The following is a 20,053-nucleotide window of genomic DNA, read 5'->3' as shown; positions in this document are numbered from 1 at the left end:
TGATTAAAATCTGAACTTTCCCTAATTTGCATTTCAAGACTCTGTTGATTCTGCACAAAGTCTGGAGCATTAGTTGTGCAAGGCAGGTGAGGGATCTTAGGCGTGGTTGACCCCTTAAAGCCTCCATTTCATTTTGAAACTGTTCTAATCACTCTATAATCTTCTAAATAACAGGGGATATGTCTTATAATGTATATTCCAGATGATTAATTCTTGAAACACTGGTATAATTTGGGAAAATTCACACAATATTCCAGTCAATACAATATATCATTTCTAAAATGCGATGTACAAAACTGCTTGCAGTATTTCTGGTGTGATGTTCTTCTGTGCTTTGTACAGCCCGAACATAACCCCTTTGCCCTTTTTAAGATACTCCTCATTGTCTTGATTTCAATGACATTTAACTTAACACTTTCTGATTGGTATTCCGGCTAATGTAAGTCCATATAACTCAGCACTCACTGCCCACTTTTTGTTATACGTTTTAAAACATAATTGGGTTCATCTGACATGAAGTTCCCTTTAGAGAAATAGCATGGATTACTAATCAACTGAAAATTATCACTATGTATTGTCATTCTGTCACAGTAGTCATAGTCATATAGAGAAGAAACAGGCCTTCCCACCAGGTTTGCTCTGACTACCAAGTACATGTATGCTGTAAACCTATGTGAATTCAATTTTCTTGTTCCTATGTGCTCAACAGTATTCCCCTCACACCCGCTCCCAGTTTTCATCCCCTTTCGCCAATTCTATCACTCCTACATGTGATATTTCAGAATGCCCATTTGACCTTCCAACCTGCAGAGTTTTAGATGCGGGAGAATACCAGAGTACCCAAGGAGATCCATGCAGTCACAGGGAGCGCATGCCAAAGTCCACACGGGGATGGAACCAAGGCCTCTAAAATTCTCAGGCAGTGACTCTACTAGCTGCACCACTGTGCCACCCTAATACATTCCAATTATTTCCAGCCAGAAGATGTTAGGCTAATTGATATATAATTACATGTTTTCCCCCTCTCTACATAAGCAAATTTACAGCCTGAAAAATGGTTCGTGAATGAATGAATGCAGGAAGATGTCATGAGTATCTACAATGTTCTTATCTAGCCTCTCAAAAACCTGAGATGGAAAGGACCTGGTCCTTGAATTTGTCTTATTATTAATCATGACAATTTGTTTTCATTCTCATCCCTGATCCAATGTTGGTGTTCCTGGCACATCAGCCACACTATCCGGCATCTGCATTGTAAATATTGCGACACAGTTGTCATTTGCTGTTTCTGCATTTTATTTGCATCATTAGATAGCAGTGTTTAATGATCTCACATGGTCATTGACCGCCCAATTTTACTTTAAAACAAAATTGTTGAAAGGAAGTGGTCTGCGCAGGCTGAGCCAGCAATTAACACCCATCCCTAATTACCCTTGCCGCTTTGAGCCACAGCAGTCCATGAGGTGCTGTTAGGACAGGTTTCAGTATTTTGACTGGAAGGTGTGCAGTATTTGAAATGATTTTAACGCACATTTTTTACAGATCCTGTCTTGATAGATATTATGTAGAAAGGGTGACTGGGAAATGAAGGAGCTGATATATCACGCTGACCTTGGGCAATGGTTTGTGCTCAGATTTGTACAGCTTGGAAGCTGCACTGCCTTAGGCAGATGCTATTTGTTGTTACCAGCTTTTGCCCCTCTGCTACTGCAGGCGTTTATTTCCATCATATCAAATAGCTGCAAGCATTCCTGAGGAGGTTTTTGCTGCCTTTAGAACGTCAGTCAATCTGATGCCATATGTCTGGACTCTCCCCTGCCTTCGTTATTTTCAACTTAAATTAATTTCTTCTTGGAAGCTGGGTCCGGTTAGCAATGCTACCAGTGTTGGCTATTGTCTTTTATTCTGCAGTTTTGCAGACTTTGTGTGCAGGTAGTTTGAAGATTTACTTTTAATAGATACAGAATATAGAACAGAACAGTACAGCACAGGAACACGCGCACAATATCTTCCAAACATAATGCGAAGACCAACACTGAAGATAATTTGCCCTCCATATTCATGTGACTATTTAAATGTCTCTTAAATGCCACTGCTGTATCTGCATCCACCGCCACCTCCGGCAGTACATTCCAGGCACTTGCCAGCCTCTGTGTAAAAAGAAAACATCCTGCACATCTCCTTTTAAACAATGCCCATCTCTCCTTAAAACTATGTCCCGTGGTAATTGATATTTCAATCCTGGGAAAAAGGTTTTGACTGTCTACCCTATTGATGCCTCTCATAATTTTATACACCGGTCCATCGCTGATTTTCTGTCAACTGTTGGTCCTCCCCTGCCGCACCCCCCCCCCTCTGCCGCCTCCCCGCATCCCCCCCTTTAAACCAGACAAAATCCCCCCCCAGAAATCCCCCATAAAATGTGGCGCCTAGGCCGAGTGAAGTGGCCAATCTCAACCTCATTTGGACCTCCGTGCTGATTGGTGGGTCAAATTTGACCCCTGCGGTCAGGGCTCTGCAACTGCATCCCGGCTAGAGCTGGCTTTTCCTTTCCCATAGCCGACTGCCGTGGCCGAATTTGCCGCCTGTTGCCGGGGCTCTGGAACTCCGGCAAGGCCAGAGCTGGCAGATCGTTTCTCATAGCCAACTTTGTGGGTCGGTATCTCGACCCTCACCCCCCAAAGCCGTGACGTCTGTTGGTCCGGCAAAATTGATAATAAAGAAAGGCTCTGGAACCAAGGGTTCTGGAAAATCAGTGGTGGATCTGTACTTCAACAGGTCTCAACTTCTGGAGTTCCAGTGAAAACAATCCACGTCTGTCCAATCTCTCTTTACAGCTAATACCCCCTAATCTAGATATCATTCTCTTAACCAAAATCTGCACCCTTTCCAAAGCTTCCACATCCTTCCAGTATTGGGTCAACCAGAGCTGCATGCAATACTCTAAATGTGGCCTAACCAAAGTCCTGTAAAGCTCCATCATGACTTCCTGACTTTTGTAGTCAAAGGCCTGACCATTAAAAGCAAGCATGCCATACTATAACCCGTGGATGATTGTCGCAACATCTGAGGAGTGTTTGAGGGCTCTAGGCCTCTATACTCGCTGGATTTTGAAGGATGAGGAGGGATCTCATTGAAAACTACTGAATAATGAAAGGCCTAAGTAGAGTAGATGTGGAGAGGATGTTTCCAGTAGTGGGAGAGTCTAGAACCTGAGAGAATTGCCTCAGAATTAAAAATCTGAAGAGGGGTCTCGATCCGAAACATCACCCATTCCTTCTCTCCAGAGATGCTGCCTGTCCCGCTGAGTTACTCCAGCTTTTTGTGTCTATCTTCGGCTTTAACCAGCATCTGCAGTTCCTTCCTACACATACTCAGAGTTAAAAGGATATATCTTTAGAATGGAGATAAAGAGTAATTTCTTTAGCCAGAGAGTGGTACATCTGTGGAATTCAGTGCCTCAGACAGCTGTGGAGGCCGTCATTGGGTATTTTTAAAGTGGAGATTGATAGGTTCTTGATTAATAAGGGTGTCAAACGTTACGGGGAGAAGGCAGGAGAGGTCAATAATAGATGGGCTAAATAGCACTAATTCTGCTCCTGGCTTATGATTATGATATGCTTTCTTGCCACTTTCAGGGTGCTGTGGACTTGGATCTCAATGCAAATAAGTAACTGTTAGCGCAAGATAATCTGGGCATGAGAAGGGTGAAGGGGTAGAGTAGAATGATGTTTGCCAGAATAGTAGCCAGCATCGGTGAGATCGAATCCTGTTATAAAATCGCAAGTAAATAAAAATAATCTGCAATTCTTTTTGCAGAAAGTTAGTCTCAGTACTGGTAACTGTAAAAATGTCACGAATGCCCTTCAGTGTGGCCGTCACGTAAGCGGCTTCAGAGCCACCAATGGAGTTGACATTAAACTATCTCAGTTCAGGGATAATTGGAGATTGGCATTGTCAGCTTGGCATTGCCACAAACTCTGATAGAATAATAAAAGTATTGTGTAATGTCTAATCTACTTAAAGAAAACCAAGCAATCTCTGTATTCTCATTCATATGGAGAAATTGATCTTTCTGGCAGCAGATTAAGTGTTCAAAAGCGAGTTAAAGATTAGACCAACTTTTCTTTAAAAAAAACCTAATTCTGTCTCGGGCATTGAGCATTCATTTGAAACCAAAATCCATGTGTATTCATCTTAAGTTGAACACATTAATTGCTACTATAACATGAAATGTTGTTTGTAGATGAACACGGTATTTTCTTCCCAGCTCTTCTCTTTTGGTGTCTCTTCATGTCTGCTCCGTTTACTTTTATTTTTGCCTTCTCTTTGCAATGCACAGTTGTTTCTTGCACACATTTGAGTACCTTGTTGAGAAATGTGAGCTATTTGGTGCAGTGTTTTCTCCTCAGGTCTCACTAAATACTCTCTTCTTCAGGAGGCACAGCAGAACACGAGTCCCAGCTCGGACTTTGACCACAGATGTGCCAAAACAGGTCAGTCTTATAACGCTTTAACAATTGTTGAGGATGGGGGTGGGGGGTGGGATGATGCGTGCTGATTGTTTGGGTATTTATAATGGAATTAGCAGCTTGCTAAGAATTCTTAGACAATTCCTTTAAAACGTGCAGCCTTCACAACTGAAAAAGACATGGATGCCAGGGGGAATTGGAACGCCACCACTTTCTAAAGTTGGAAACGGTTCATTGTGTAATAACAAAGAACTGCAGATGCTGGTTTATACCAAAGATACACACAAAGTTCCCATATTGACCTTTGTCCTGTGCCACCACCATTGCTAAAGAGCGAGGCCACAAGCAAACTGGAGGGACAGCACTGCATATTCTACTTGGGTAGCTCCTACAAATACCTCCCTTTCCTCTCCCCTTTCTCCTCCCCTCCCTTCCCCTGAACCCTGGCTGACCTTGACCATGCGCTGGTTTCTGCCCCTCTCCACCAAAAGTCCTTCAACAAGCTTCACAGTTGACTACTATGTATTTCTTTTGGACTCACACCTGCTTCTATCTCCAGCCATTATCTATCTCTCTGCCTATCTGGGAACTCCCTCGCCAGAGATCATCTATTGCTGGCCGTGATTTGTCCGGCCCCCGCTTCTCTCTTCCAGTTTTTTCACTGCTCTCCCCTGCAAACAGCCTGAAGAAGGCTCCAGACCAAAACATCACCTATTGATTTTCTCCAGAGATGCTGCCTGACCTGCAAGTTACTCCAGCATTTTGTGTCTATCTTTCACTGTTCATTATTGTCTGGTTAAAAATTCCTTTTAAACCACCATGTAATAGCAATTTGAGAGCACTTTCACCATTGGCACTGCAATACTTCGAGACAGTGAATCTCCACCACCTCAGGGCAATTAGTTACAAGCACTAAATGCTGCTGTCTTCACAGTCAGCAGTGTGTGTCATTTGATTTTATTGATTTCAGAGATTCCCTTAAAATGATCTCCCTAGATAATATAATGAAACAGTGAAATAGCTGCCTGATTTGGTTTACTGAGTAGCAAACTGAAATGAGAGTCAGAAAGTGTTCCTATTGTAAATGAATAATTTATTGTGTGATTTGTTTGAGAGTGGGGAAAATGCTAATCATTCAGTTTGTAGTATATAAATATGGCTGTTGGTTTTTATTTCATTTTCTTCACCCCCCCAGAGTTTATCATTCATTGAAGGTTTGGAGGTTCCAGTCTCTCCCTCCTCAGCCGCTGCTTCCTTTCAGTCCGTTCATTCTGTGCACAAGGCTGCCACAGACAGCCGACCCACCCACCAAGATGATAGCAACATACTCCTGATCAACAAGCATTCCACTCAGAAACTTCCATCAGATATGAAGACGTGCCCAACGATGGAGGAGACGTGGAAGACTTCCAATCAGCCCTCTCCAATCTCCTTGCAAGGTTCTGTTGAAGTTGCAGGCCGCTGCAGCCGCTCCTCTTCGGGTTATGATGAGGGTAGTGGTTTAACTAGAGAAGTGTATATTAGTGATGGGAAGCTCACTCAGAGAAATGGCAATGATGAGGATGACTGTGCTGCAGGTATATTTATTACTGAGAACAATGTTAACCAACTTCGGGGAAGGGCAATGCCAGTTTTCACATTGACAAACGCTCAGTTGCAGTTCACTGAAGAGTTCATTGATGATGACCCAGCTGAGATCTCATTTTTTGCTGGTGGCTCAGAGGCATTTTCACCATGTTATCAGGGGCTAGGGAATGGTACAAAAGATTCTATTAGTTACCATCAATCAGTGAGTTCACCGGTAATAAACTCCAGCTTGGGAAATCTAAGCTGTGAACGCAGCCCAAGTAAATTTGTCAATAATAATATGGAGCTGGGTTCAGAGGATGATCTTGAATTTGAGGGTGAGAGTGATCTCAATGGCAACGGGCGACCAATTGACACAGTCGATCTCTTTGAGGTGAAGGCACAGGCCAATCGCCTCCATAGCAAATCAGAGACTAGTTCTATGCTGAACAATCAGTCGCAGAGCAGCTCATTGACCAACCTTTGTCTCAATGGATTACCTGACGCAATGCTGTTCAGGATGGCCAATTCAGACAATCAATCTGAAGCCAGTTCCATGGTGAATTTTCCCACGTATTCTGTGCGCTCTGAGTCCAGTTCTGCTTTTCAGTTCGGTGATGTGATTGATCAGCTTGAACAACTAAGTTACCCTCCCACCACAACTGAAGACTCAACCAGTAGTGAGTCTGGGTCATGGGATTCGGACAGCGGAGTCCCTCTTGACGGCAATTTCTTTTACAGTAATCCCTTTGCGCAGGTCGCCACCACTAATTTTGGATTCAGTTTCAAGAATGAGGTTAATGGCTGCGCACATGGAGAGCAGGAGGAAAGAGGCAGTCTGAATTAAATTGGTCCTTTATACTAGTGCACATTAGTGCATTGCGGGTCAGCAAAAACCTTTTGTATATCAGTGATTCGGTACCAGACACTAACTTCACTTTAATGACCGTTGTTTTGATTCATTTGTTTGACTGACCACAATAATGAAAAAAAAATCATATGAATATCAAAAGGATAGTATTAAATAGAAGAATTCCCGAGTAGTTAACTCAACTCATATTGTACGTTTAAAAGTTTTGAGCACTTGGACCAGTCTTTTGCACAACATTTATAGAAGTGTTCTGTTCATGTAAGGTTTTGGCAACTGGTCCAGTGATCTCTCCAGTGCTGTAGTAACTGGAACACTGACACTATGTATATACATTTGTACTCTGAACCAAACTAGTCCTTTATATTATTATATGATTTTTAAAGTTGCCAACCAATATTGTTGCATAGCTTCTTGTTAAAGTGCAAAATACATCCACTAAGTTGTGATTATGTCTCTGGGAAGTACTGTACTGATGGAGCTCAGAGGGCACATAGAACCTCATGGACAGCAGTAGTGGGCTGTTGGATAGACTTCTGTGGAATTAATTTTCCCAAACTACAATTATGATCTTAAAGAATGTATTTTCTTTATATAATAATGCAACTGGTGGGGAGTTGGTCAGTGTGAATAACATTGGGACACTTTTACGTCAAATGCCAAGTACGAGTTAATTACTTAATACAAGTAGGTGGGAATTCTAACACATAGACAACTTAATTTAATGGAAAATTGAATGTCCCAAGGAAGTTAAATATTTTGTATGAGATGCAAGCTCAGTGTGTTGTTGGCTCTTTTCCATGACGCCACTCTAAGCCCATCAATGTAACATCAGGTTGTAGATAAAAGGCAGAATGTTCTGCTTCTGTTTACCAGTATCAGTGAAGTAGTAGTGTTTACCTCCATTCAATTCTGCACTTCGTTATTTGTGTGGTTTCTTCTTCCTGGCCTCAAGTTTAGATGAACATTTTGGAATCCTTTTCAAACCAGAAATGAGTTGGAAGCCCCCAATTTTATTCAACTTTAAGACAGTTTACCAGAACACTATCTCACACCTTTCCTACTTGCCAGAAGTCTTATCCATGTTATTTTTCTCATGCCACTCTAGCCATTTATCCAATTTTACCCCTGACCATGCTATCTTCCTTCTTCTGCTAACCCCAACTTCTCTGAAATTCTTCTCTCCATTCACCATCTGTAGTTCATCTTCAATACCTCTAAAGAAAAATGTAGCTTATGAACCTTCATGTTTTAAGCTACATGTCCTTCCTCATGTCCTCTGGTTTTCTAACTATTTTTCTCTTTTATACATTCATCTTTTTTTTCCATTCCAATGGTGGTGGAGTGTATTTGGTCATCTATGCTCTATTCTCTCTGTCTCTGAGTTAATTTCTATCTACATTTAAAAATAAATTTTCAACTTTTTTGTCATTTTCTCAGTTTGGTGCAAACTGTGTTCCTTTTTTCCTCGCTTGTACTTATCCTATCTGCGGATCATCTTGGAGTGTCTTCTACATTAAAGCTACTTGCAATTTCTTAATTCTTTACTGTTGTTGTAGTTTACAAAAATGAAACAATGGGCCACCTTTGTCGGGATTTGCAATACTTCTAAGTGCCAGTTTAATTTAGGTTCTTAACATTACTAGTGAGATGAAAATCTATCTTTTTAGATTATTGCCGTAATAGACAATTTACTAGTCTTGGTAACTGCTGTTTAGCACCATCACCCACTTTGGATTAATGATTGTCATGTGTATTGAGGTCAGTGAAAATATTTTGCATGCTATCCAATCAAATCAGATAATGCCACATATAAATACAATCAAGCTAAACTTAAGTATAATAGATAGAGCAAAAGGAAGATACAAAGTGCAGAATCGTACAGAATGTAGAATATGTTTTTTAGTGTCAAGAACCAGCTCCTTAAGTGTCAGGAGCTAAAGTTGAAGATTCATGAATTAGCATCAACATTTGAACCTCTTCTTCATGTTTTGACAAGGTTTGCAATGCCAACCAATGTTTATTCAGTGTCACTTTGAAATATAATGGAGGTAGAATTGTTGAAATCATGGAACCACCAGATTGTCATCAGAACTCTGATTTACAGAGAAGGAAATCTACTGCACTTGCCAAGTCTGGCCTGCATACAACTCTGGAACCAACAATATTGTTGACCCAAATTTCAGGGGCAATTTGGGGATAGATAGTAAGTGCTGACTTTGGCAGCAATGTCCATATATCATGAGTGAATGAAAATACTCTTCAGAGTTGGATCATAATATTTTTGGTAGTTAAAGGCTAGGCAAAGAGGTACATAAAAAACTATGGAGATATTAAAAGACCATTCCGATTGATTCGTGAACATATCTCTACACTGACATTGTTTTCAGGAAAGCAAGTAGAACTTTACTGACATCCAGTTTGATATTGAGAGCCATAGAAGGAAGAGGGTGTAAAGGATCTCTGAGCCTTATTTGAGCCATGCTGTCTTATAACCGTTCTTTCTAAAAATGAGAAAAGGCAAGTGATCCCATTGGATTTATCTTGAGACTTTCAACATCCAGTGGCATAGTTAGAATGATCTGATGAGTCTGTTTTACCTGACTTGCTGAATTACTCCTATCAGTTTGAATCTGCGAGTAAAATACTTGTCTACTTTCTTAATTCTGACACCTGTACTGCTTCCTCTTTGGAGGTCACCATTTTGTATTGCATTTTCTTCCACGAGGTCTATTGTTAGGATTAGGTACCTTGCTATACCTCAAAACCTTGGATTATGAAATCCATTTACTCACTTTCATCTTTGTCCTGTTGCCTTTTATTGCACCCTCTAAGCACTTTCAATATTTTAAATGGTGGTGTAAATGATACCTGGAAAAGTGTTATCTCAAAGGATTTCTTGGTAAAAGTTCCATTTAAAGGCACTTTAATAAAATTTACAAGGAACCTCAAAAGTGCCCATGTGATTATTAATCGTTTATCAATGACCTGAACCATAAAGCAATTAACACTAAACCAGGACAAAATACTTGTGCTGGGTTTTCTTACTAAAAATCATTACAGTGCCCTTGAAACACCGCCAAATAATTTTAACATAATGCTTAGCGTGTTAAGGGGAGACCAACCAGTCTGCAATTTTCTAATGGTGAAATCCAGATCTGGCAGACATATACTGCTGGTCACTGTGTTGAATAAGTAAATGTGTATCTGTAATTTATGGGGTGCATTAAGCATTCTGATGGTGTGTTGAAGGTTAATGCTTCAATCTGCAGAAATGTGTCAGACATAGTGAGAGGCCAGTGATGGACATTTGGAATTGGTGTAGCTGAATGGATTAAGTTTTCCATTTGATTTTGTCTTTGTTCTTCCAGCTTTGTGCATTTGTTTCAATTTTATCTGGATCATGAAGTGAAGAGATTCTAATCTTATATAGTCAGCAACAGCCAGGCTGATGGAAAATGTAGGTGCAAGCTGGACTACATTAGAAGAGTCTTGTTTAAAATGGACTACCAGATCCAATCTTTTCAACAATGATGTGTGACTATTGTGCTTGCATCAGTGTTTTTGTCGGCAATTCTCACGTCATGGTGACAATGAGTATTGACACTGTAATGCGTACTGATGTGAATGTTGCTTGGTGATGGGAAATGATGAATCCAACACACTTTTCTTGTCCTTCTTCCCGCTCCCTATCTGTAATAACCAAAACATCATGCTCCTTCCCAGAGTGCCTTCCATTTCAGATCAATTCCAGACTCTAAGCTCCTCAAAAACTTACTAACTGGTTGAGGTTTGCATGCAGCTGTGTTTGCATTTAAATTGGTGAGCTAGAACATGTTTTGTTTGTGTTCCTCAAAGTGCCTATGGTTATAGGATCTGTACAGTTACAGGTACAGAATGTTATTGTAAATTGTGTTGTTACTTGTCCAAATTTGTGATTTTAAAAAGAGACTAAATGTCCATGTGCAAATGCTAACTTAAGGATATACGTATCAAATACTAATTGGAATATTAAGGCAATAAGAATTTTCATGATTTTCTTTATAAAGTGGTTGAAATCTAAATGGTAGCTCTCATTATTGTCATCAGGGTGGTTAAAAAGGTGACGCTTATAAAAATAAAATAACTAATCTAATTATGACAAATTTGTTACAGAGCTTGAATTTAACTTTACTCCCTTTATCTTTCCAATTGTTAGTGTATGATAAGCACCTGTCATTCAGGAACTAATTTCAATAGCTAACACTGATTTGGTAAATCCAAATTGGCTAAAACACTACAGAAACCTGAAGTCGTTGATAGCGATTCTAAAAACTCAAAGAATGGAAAGAAAGTCAATTTACAGAAGCAGTGACTGAATGGCAGTATCTAACACAAAATTGAGGAGGATACCTAGCTGTGCAATGTCTTTAGCAGAATTAAAACTTACTTTTTGTTCAATTCTGATAGCAATGTTAAATTCAAGCCCTATGATCAACAAGTCCTTGTCCTTTCCAAATATGCTGTCTGATCTGTATATCTTGAAGTTTTCTATCAAGTGTTAATTGTGATCAATGGGCTGGAGTTATTAAGTGAATTGGATTTCAAATTAAGTCTTTACTGACGTTTGCATTTTTTATTTTTAAAATCTTGTTTATTTTAATGAATAATTAACATGAACATTTTATTAATTTTTGGATAGAGTGGGGAATGCTGAATGGGCTAATTTTTCCTCCTCATTGGGAAAAGAGGGAATATGGTTGGGAAGGAATAGGGCTGTAATGTGACTTCCATAATTATTTCAGAAAGAGTGAGGGGGAAGTGCGTGGAATAGGGAGAAGGGAAAGCATGAATTAAACTTGCAGGTTGCTGCGTGGAGGTAGCTATTTGGCCCTTTGAAATAATGTTTGCTAATCTCATGCCCTACCTTCTACTGTGCACTGCAATTTTGTTCTTTCAAGTGCTTGTTGAATGCTGTGATTCAATTATTTTCTCCTCTTACATTGAATTCCATGCTATGCTTCATTTTAAAAAAGTAGATTTCCTTGTGTTACTTCTACCTTTTGCTAAGTATATCCATTCAGCGACTGCTGGTTCTTGATCAAACAACCAGTGGGAACTGTTGCCCTCTAGTTACTGTCTAGATCCTTTATGATTTTGAGTATCTCCATCGGATTCTCTCAATTCCTCAGTTCCAAGGACCAAACCCTGTCTCCAGTAGATATCCATAAAACTAAAGTCCCTCATCCACTGAATCATTTTGGTAAATCTCTTCTGTATTCTCTGGACGACCTTTTTTAATTTTTCCAGAAATATGGACTAGACTCAATACAATACTCCACCTGTGACTATAATGTTTTACCATGGCTTCCTTGGTCTTGTTTTTGATCTTGTCTTGGTCTTACATGCCTCTGTTTATAAAGCTTAGGATCCCATCTGCTCTTTAGACCATTCTCTCAATGATTGCTGTTCATTATTGGATACATTTATTAAACTTGACCAGCAGAAGAAACTGAATGGGATGATTGTGTATTCCATGCAGTCAGAGGTGGTAGATTTGGGAGTTTGGTCTTTGTGTTAGAGATCTGAATTGGAAGCAACATAGCTATGGTAAACAATCAAATGCTTTTGGTCCAGTTTGGTGTCATTAAGCAAAAAATAGAGATGAAGTGAGCAGAAATGGTTACCTCTGGAATTGGTTAATGTCATCAATAATGGGAAATAGTGCACTGTGTTTGTCAGTTGCCAATAACTGTTCTGTGCCTAAATGACGAAGACCATTGCTACAGGGCGACTCAGAACTGCATAGGTTTGTTCTGAATCTGACATCTGGTGCTTCATTCGTAGTTTTCTTGCATTAGAATATGGGTCACTGATTTAAAATGAATTGCAGCAGGTTTGCAAACTTTTTTTCCCAAGATTTTTTATCTATTGAAAAATAATCTGTTTTGTGAGTACATCATGGATGCATTGTTTTTTTGGTAATTTGTAATTTTATATATATCAAAAAAATAAAGAAGATAAATGAGTTTACCGCTCTACTGGTTTTTTTTCTGTGTACAAAAACTAATTTACCATTCGCATTATCCCTTTCTGGTTCATTACCTTCATTTCTGCTGAGTTTTTATGGAACTTATTGCACCACAAAGAGAGAATGCTACACTAACAGGAACGCAAGTGCCCAAACTATTTAAACATTTTCTGTAGAGTTGTTACAATTTTCTGTGTAATCACATTCTTGAGATACAGGTGCATTACTGATTTTCAGGCAACTGGTGGCCCGGTACCTCCTTTAAACCAGACAAAATTATGAAAACGCACTTGAAATGCCCCCGAAAATGTGACACTTAGGCCAGGTGAGGCAGCCGATCTTGACCTCATCGGGACTTCCCGTGCCGATCGGTGGATCGAATTTGCCCCCTCTGGCTCTGGAATGCCGGCCCGGCCAGTAGCCAGCAGATCTGTTTGCGGGGCTGACTTCCGAGGCTGACTTTCTGCTCTCTTGGTTCCCAGACGTCGTAGATGGACCATTCCAGTACCGTTGGACTCCTCTCGGAGGCCGTGACGTTTGTTGGTCCAGAAAACGGATAATCTAGGAAGGCTCTGGAACCAAGAGTGGTGGTAGACCTGTACTAAATGTTTTAAATAAACAGTAGAGAAATTCTCGGAGTTGGATTGATACTAAAGAGGTAGCATCTTTCCACACTTTTCCAGATGTACATAGTTAATTTATGATATATTTTGTATGTGTGTGTGTGTGTGTGTGTGTGTCTGCTCAAGCTACTATTTTACAGAAGCCGTTTGGAGAGCAATTGTTTTTGATGGGATCCTGAAGCTGCTACCTTGTTACATAACTGCAAATGCAGTACTGTTATTTTTAATCCAAATCAATGCCCTAACAAATGGAGTCACTGACAGCCGTTAAGAAGTGCCTAGGTGAACATTTGAATCACTTGGGCATCGGAGCATGGACTAAGTACTAGGAAATACAGAAGGATGCCCATTAGTTGGCGTGGGTTGAAGTATTTGTTAACTTGCTGTATGATTCCATAAAGTGTTTAGGAGCAAATGATTTAATTGAGGACAGGTTTCAACAGTAGCACAAATCCAAGCTTACCAACATAGACTCTCAGATGTGTTTGCAAATTTGACAATTTAAGTTGTATGTAGTTATTTTCTAGTAGGCTTTGCTATTACATCACCCTGTTTTTCTCTTAAAAGCTGTATGTTTAGAGGGAAAGTAAAAAATATCCTGGCTGTAAGAATTTGAAAACTGTATTTTGCACTTTTTGAAGAGATGCCCTTCTATTGGTATCCTGGTGCCTTACTGTGATTAAAGACTCTGAGGTATCCTATGAAGAATGGTCTGAGGAAGGGTCCTAAACTGAAACATCTATGCATTTCCCTCCACGGATGCTGCCTGATTCCTCCAGTGCTTTGTTTTTTGCTCATGATTCAAGCATCTGCAGTCTTGTCTTCTTTGAAGAATGGTGTTCCACTGTTCATTTGCAAACATTCTTTCCTCAAATAGTGTACCATCTTTGTGCCCTCCATCAAAACTTTTTATATGCATGTTTGCTGAAATGACAGAAGAGGTCGTGGGACATAAAAGGCACTATTTAAGTTCAAATATTTGCGCAATATTGAGCAGGACTCCTGATCTTAGAACTGTAAACAAATCAATTGGATGTGAGCAATGTTTAAGTTATTTACATCTTGAAGATCTAAGCAGGTGATTGCAGGAAGGGCACAGTACAATCTGTTCCTTGCAAATCTGAATCAGAGGTCTTCAGTATGATTAGTGGTCAGTCTTATTGTGGCATTGACAGCATTGAGATGGTAATGTCCAGGAATTCTTTAGTACTCAAAAACGTGTTTATTTGCAGTCCCATCACCAGCAATTTTTAATAAATTGGGGTAATATAATCAATGGTCTAGAAACTGCGTACTAATTATGTATGATAGTTGGAGCTGCAGCCTACCAATGAAAGGTAGCCATTTAATTTTGGCCAGGTTTGGGTAGGATGCATTTTTTTTAATGTTTCTTGTGAGAGTTATACAGTAAGAACGTGTATCCCTTTTTTATAGGTTACAATGATATAAAGTACCTATATAAAAAGATGTAATACTCGAAAAGTCAATTCACCTCTTGCCCCGGCTTAGAATGTTTTGCAGGGGAAATTGTTTAAGAATTAAGCAGATTCGAGATTGTGTTCCAAAAGCAGGTCTGTACAGCTGGAGGCAAAATGGGAGCTGCAGATGGAACATGAAGTTTGAGCCAATGCTACTGTGCGATGTTTTGAAGTTGGCTTCTGTTTGCTGTATTAGGCCGATTTCGATGTAGTCTTCAGCTGTCACAATAAAGTTGGAAGCCTAACATTTTTTTCTCACGAATGCAGAGAGAATAGGAAATCCACAGAAACTGCGAACTGGATGTACATTCTTGTGATTCTCCTGAAAATTTAGATTTTTTTGCGTGTGTTCTTGGATTTATACAATTTATACATGAATCGCAAAATAAAGATTATATTGTATTGACCTGGTGTACAATTCAGATTTTCTACAATGATCTACAGAATTTCCGCAGGATTTTCCTGGGAGTATTAGTGAGACCTCCAGGGGGCTCATCTTGGCTGAAAGAAATAGTTCAACAGATGTTTAGATCTCCTCCCCCAGTCAACAAACTGCACTAACATGATTTTTTGATTGGAAGAATCAGAGCAGCGCAGGCAATGTTCTCCCAAGTTTCTCATTAGTTCAAGAAGACACTTCATTACAATCTAGACAGTCGCCATTGACCTTGCCAGCCATAGCTAGATCTCGTAAATCATAGTTTCAACTTCTTTTACTCCTGGTTTTCAGGCAAATCTTGTACAAGAGTTTGTCTTGCCCGTTATCCTTTTGACCTTGCACTTTAAGAAAAGTTGTTTGATTTCTTCGACCCAGCATTCGACCCGTTGGGGGTTGCGTTCATCAGCAGCCTGCGTGTGTGGAGCAGACCAGCAAACAGCGCAGCAGGTCATTTTTGACTGCGCTGTCCTCCGTCCCCCGGTGGAGGGGTAGACCTCGTGGCCCTTGACAACAGCACCTTGCACTGGCTACAGCGCCTGGAGGGCGTTACATAATTTCTGCTGCCTCAAACGCAAGAAGAAGACCCAGCATTTATTTTTTAGTCTGTGACTGTTGTGAACTGTGGCTGCTAATTGAAGCTGCAGGGTTTTGTTTTCAATGCGGCTATAAACTACTGATACGAATGTGAACTACTGAAGGTAGCAACTTCCGCTTAAAATATAGTAGCTTTGGCATTGAGGCTGTGTGGTGAGGAAGTGCTTATTTATTACCACTAACACGTGCATGTTTCCCATATGCATCTCAATCATATCAGAAACATAAAGTGCAATTTTTTTGTTTCTTGAACACTGCCACACTTACAGAATTGGAGTCAAACTCATACAGTCATACAGAAATGGGACCTTTGACCCAATTGTGCAGGAAAGAACTGTAGATGCTGGTTTAAATTGAAGGTAGACACAAAATGCTGGAGTAACTCAGCGGGACAGGCAGCATCTCTGGTCTGCAGAAGGGTCTCGACCCGAAACATCACCCATTCCTTCTCTCCAGAGATGCTGCCTGTCCTGCTGAGTTACTCCAGCATTTTGTGTCTTCCTTTGACCCAACTTATCTATCCCAATGAAGATCACATCTACAAAAGTGACTTTTGCCTGTGTTTGACCCATATACCTCGTGTTTTCCTATCCATTAACTAAAGAACTTTACTTTGCTAGCATTTCAGATTTTCTTCGCTAACAGTTTTGTTTGGTTTAGAGATACGGTGTGGAAACAGGTTCTTTGGCCCTCCGAATCCACGCGGGCCAGCGATCACAATTTAATTTATTTGGAAACTGGCATATTAAACTGCTGAATATTTTCATGTTTTTGTTGCTGGGAAAACATGCTCAAAAGGATTACTTTTGTGATTTGGTTTAAAAATACAGCTCTTTCTATTAACTTGCATTTTGGCTCTCACCATTGTCTGATCATGGCAAAGTTCAGTGAATCCAGGGCCTACTTTACAATTTTGGTAACGTTGTTTACCGGACACTTTAACAGAGAACTGAAGAGATGTTGTACTATCTGAAGTGCTGGTTTATGAAAAGCATGCTTAACTGAAGCATTGCATCTCTCCTTGGGTGCATCTCTCCTTCTCCTTACAGAAGATCATATGAAACCATTGGACGAAACAGCAAGGGAATTTTCCAGATTTCCAGGCCAATGCTGAAAATTAAATTTAAAACAAAAAACAAGATTGTCGTTTATTTCATGGTGGGATGTTGCTGTGTACAATGCATTTTTCTGCGTTGTAAGAGGCTCCCTGCACTTCAAAAGTGCCTAGGCTGCAAATGAGTTGCAACTGTCGCAAACTGCAGTTGTTTAAAACAAGTTTTGAATGTTCTTGCCCACTTTACTCTCATTGGAAAATCGTCAGCTGGGCCAAGAGTAGAGAATTTTGTTTTTGAGGACGTGTGGTAAACTTTGGTTATCAAATCCAGGGTTGCAGCACAAGTTCCAGTTTATTGCTCTTTATTGTATTACAAAAACCTCTCAAACATTCTGTATCATGTTGCACAGCTTGGAGTTGCGAACGTGACCCTGTTCTTTCATTAAAATAATGCTTTTATGCAGTGTTGCTTGTTGTCTTTCTAAGCGATTTCACTGGGGCTGATCAATTGTACTTCATAGCAAAGCAAACAAGGACTAAGACTGTTGCTATGTAACTGCGTTTGCCTTTGTCAATGTGAAAATGGCAATATTATTTAGGGAATGGAACCATATGTGTAAAATGTTTGTTATTGTGCAGCAGCAAGGTTTTTGATGTCCTGAATGAGCCAGGAGGGGAAGGATTCTCTAAAATGTTTAAAAAAAATGCTATTTCCTCAATTTTTGTTTTGCTGGAAAATTTCTGAGAGAAGAGGTGCAGTGGAATGGTATGCTTTAAATAATGACGCATAGGGCTTGTTTAGGCATTTAGTCCACGTTTCTTTCCAATGTGATTTATATCCTTTCCATTACATACATCCTGACAGAGAAACTTTTTATTTGGTTTTGTTGCAGTTATTGAGAGATACAGCACAGGAATAAGTTCTGAGAGTCTATGGTGACCACCAGGCATCCTTTTTTAGGCCTAATCCAGTTTATTCTCCTCGCCCTCTCCCAAATTCAACCACACATCAACATACTAGGGGGAATTTGGTAGTTGAAAAACCTACAGATCAGAATGTTTTCGGGATATGTGAAAAAGCCAGACCACTGGAGCAAACCTGTGTGGTCATAAAGAGAATATGCAGACTCCACACAGGCAGCAGAGGATGTCAGGATTGAACCTGACGCACTCGAGCAGCAGCTCTATAAGTAATGCACTGCCACCCTCAATGTGGATCAATGTGGCAAGAGGACAGATAACATTACTGCACATTGTTTATCAACAGACTAGGAACGAACTGATACATTCCCCCTGGATCCTTGGGAAAATATACTTAGAATTGCGTTTTTGAAATGAGAACGCATTTGATCAGTATTTATCTACCAAAGATGCACTTTGAATCAGTAACTTTTCTAAGTTTGGAAAATGAATAGTAACTGAAAACTTTTTTTCAACTTTTTCAGGGTGTTTATTCTTTTCTCTCAGTGCTTCTGTCGAACAGTAGGGCACAAAGCAAAGCAGATACTGAAACTAAACTGAGACATCTGGAAGTATTTGGCAGCTCTCTCAGTCTTTAGAAGTACAGTGTGAGTGTGCATTGTTCATGGTCCTGAACAAGTGAGGCAGTGATTCACTTGCACTCCTAACCTGGTGTACTGCAAATGAGGCTCACAATGTGATCAAATGCAGGTTGGGGAAACTTTGTGGAAGTCTGGTGTTCAGTCTGCAGAGGCAACACTGAGCTCCCTATTGCCTGCTATTTTAATTCCCTTCCATCCTCCATCTCTGACTGATCTGTCTGTGGCCTCGTGCATTACCTAATCAAGGCTCAACTTTAGCTTGAGAATCAAAAAAGCAGATGCTGCAAATCAGAAATAAACACAAAATGTTGAAGACTCAGCGGCTCAGACAGAAACGGTCAATGTTTCAGCTCCAAGTCCTTTATCTGGACCTGTTTCGGACAAAGGGTCCCAGACTGGAAACATTAATTGTTTCTCTTCCCACAGATGCTGCCTGACCTACAGAGTGTTTCAGCATTTTCTGATTGTATTTATAGGTTTAAGGGACTGCACCTCATCTTTCATATGGACACTAAATCCTCTTTATTAAATTCCCATGTAATTCACTTTCCCAGTTTGTTTCAAAACTGATCAATTCTGCTGTAGGTCATCCATCTGTGACACTGGTTTGGTTTTTCTTACTCCATTAGCACTATCTGATTTGTATTTCCTGTGCACATTGTGGCATTTATATGTGTGGGAAGGAACTGCAGATGCTGGTTTAAACCGAAGATAGACGCAAAATGCCTGAGTAACTCAGCGGGACAGGCATCATCTCTAGAGAGGAGGAATGGGTAACTTTTCGGGTCGAGACCCTTCTTCAGACTCCCTTTGCATGGGTTCTCTAACTTGTCATCAACCGTATGACTCTGTCTACGGCTTAAATCCAGGTGGGGCCAGAGTTGCTTCAAGAAACTAGATGCAGTAATACTGACAAAACACTATGTGCTCAACGATCTCGCGCGCAGGGGGGAGGGGAGAGGGGATACCTTTTATGAGGATTTTTCTTTGCAGCATCTGGGGAGGTAGTGGACAGGTGATGTTTTGGGTCATGACCCTACTGAAGAGTCTGAAGAAGGGCACCCTCTTGAAACGTTGCCTGTCCATTCCCTCCCCAATACGCCTGACCTGCAGAGGTCATCCAACACTTTGATCCTGATAGGAACAGTTTAGTTTATTATTGTCACATGTACTGAGGTACAGCGAAAAACTTTTGTTTGCTTGCTATCCAGTGAAAGAAAAGATTATGATTACAATCAAGCCGTCCACAGTGTACAGATAAAGGGTAAAACATTTATTACAAAATTAAATCCAATTCAAGATAGTTCAAAGGTTTCCAATGAGGTAGAGGAAAGGTCAGGATCGCACTCTAGCTGATGAGAGGACCATTCAGTTGCCTGATAACATT

At 40.2% G+C, this 20,053-nt stretch overlaps 1 protein-coding gene across 3 annotated transcripts in view; it reads left to right on the top strand.

Annotated features, from left to right (window-relative positions):
• Positions 1 to 20,053, top strand: part of farp2 (FERM, RhoGEF and pleckstrin domain protein 2) — a 153,311-nt gene that overhangs the window by 79,570 nt on the left and 53,688 nt on the right. For all 3 annotated transcript variants that reach the window (XM_078410604.1, XM_078410601.1, XM_078410603.1), the window contains exons 12-13: positions 4,439 to 4,496; positions 5,668 to 5,911. In XM_078410604.1, the coding sequence (XP_078266730.1) occupies positions 4,439 to 4,496; positions 5,668 to 5,911 (302 nt within the window). The remainder of the gene's footprint in view (positions 1 to 4,438; positions 4,497 to 5,667; positions 5,912 to 20,053) is intronic.

Source organism: Rhinoraja longicauda, chromosome 13 (genome assembly GCF_053455715.1).
Source record: "Rhinoraja longicauda isolate Sanriku21f chromosome 13, sRhiLon1.1, whole genome shotgun sequence".
Lineage (NCBI taxonomy): Eukaryota > Metazoa > Chordata > Chondrichthyes > Rajiformes > Arhynchobatidae > Rhinoraja > Rhinoraja longicauda.
The sequence above is the reverse complement of the archived record's forward strand: the minus strand, read 5'-3'. Positions and strand labels throughout refer to the sequence as shown.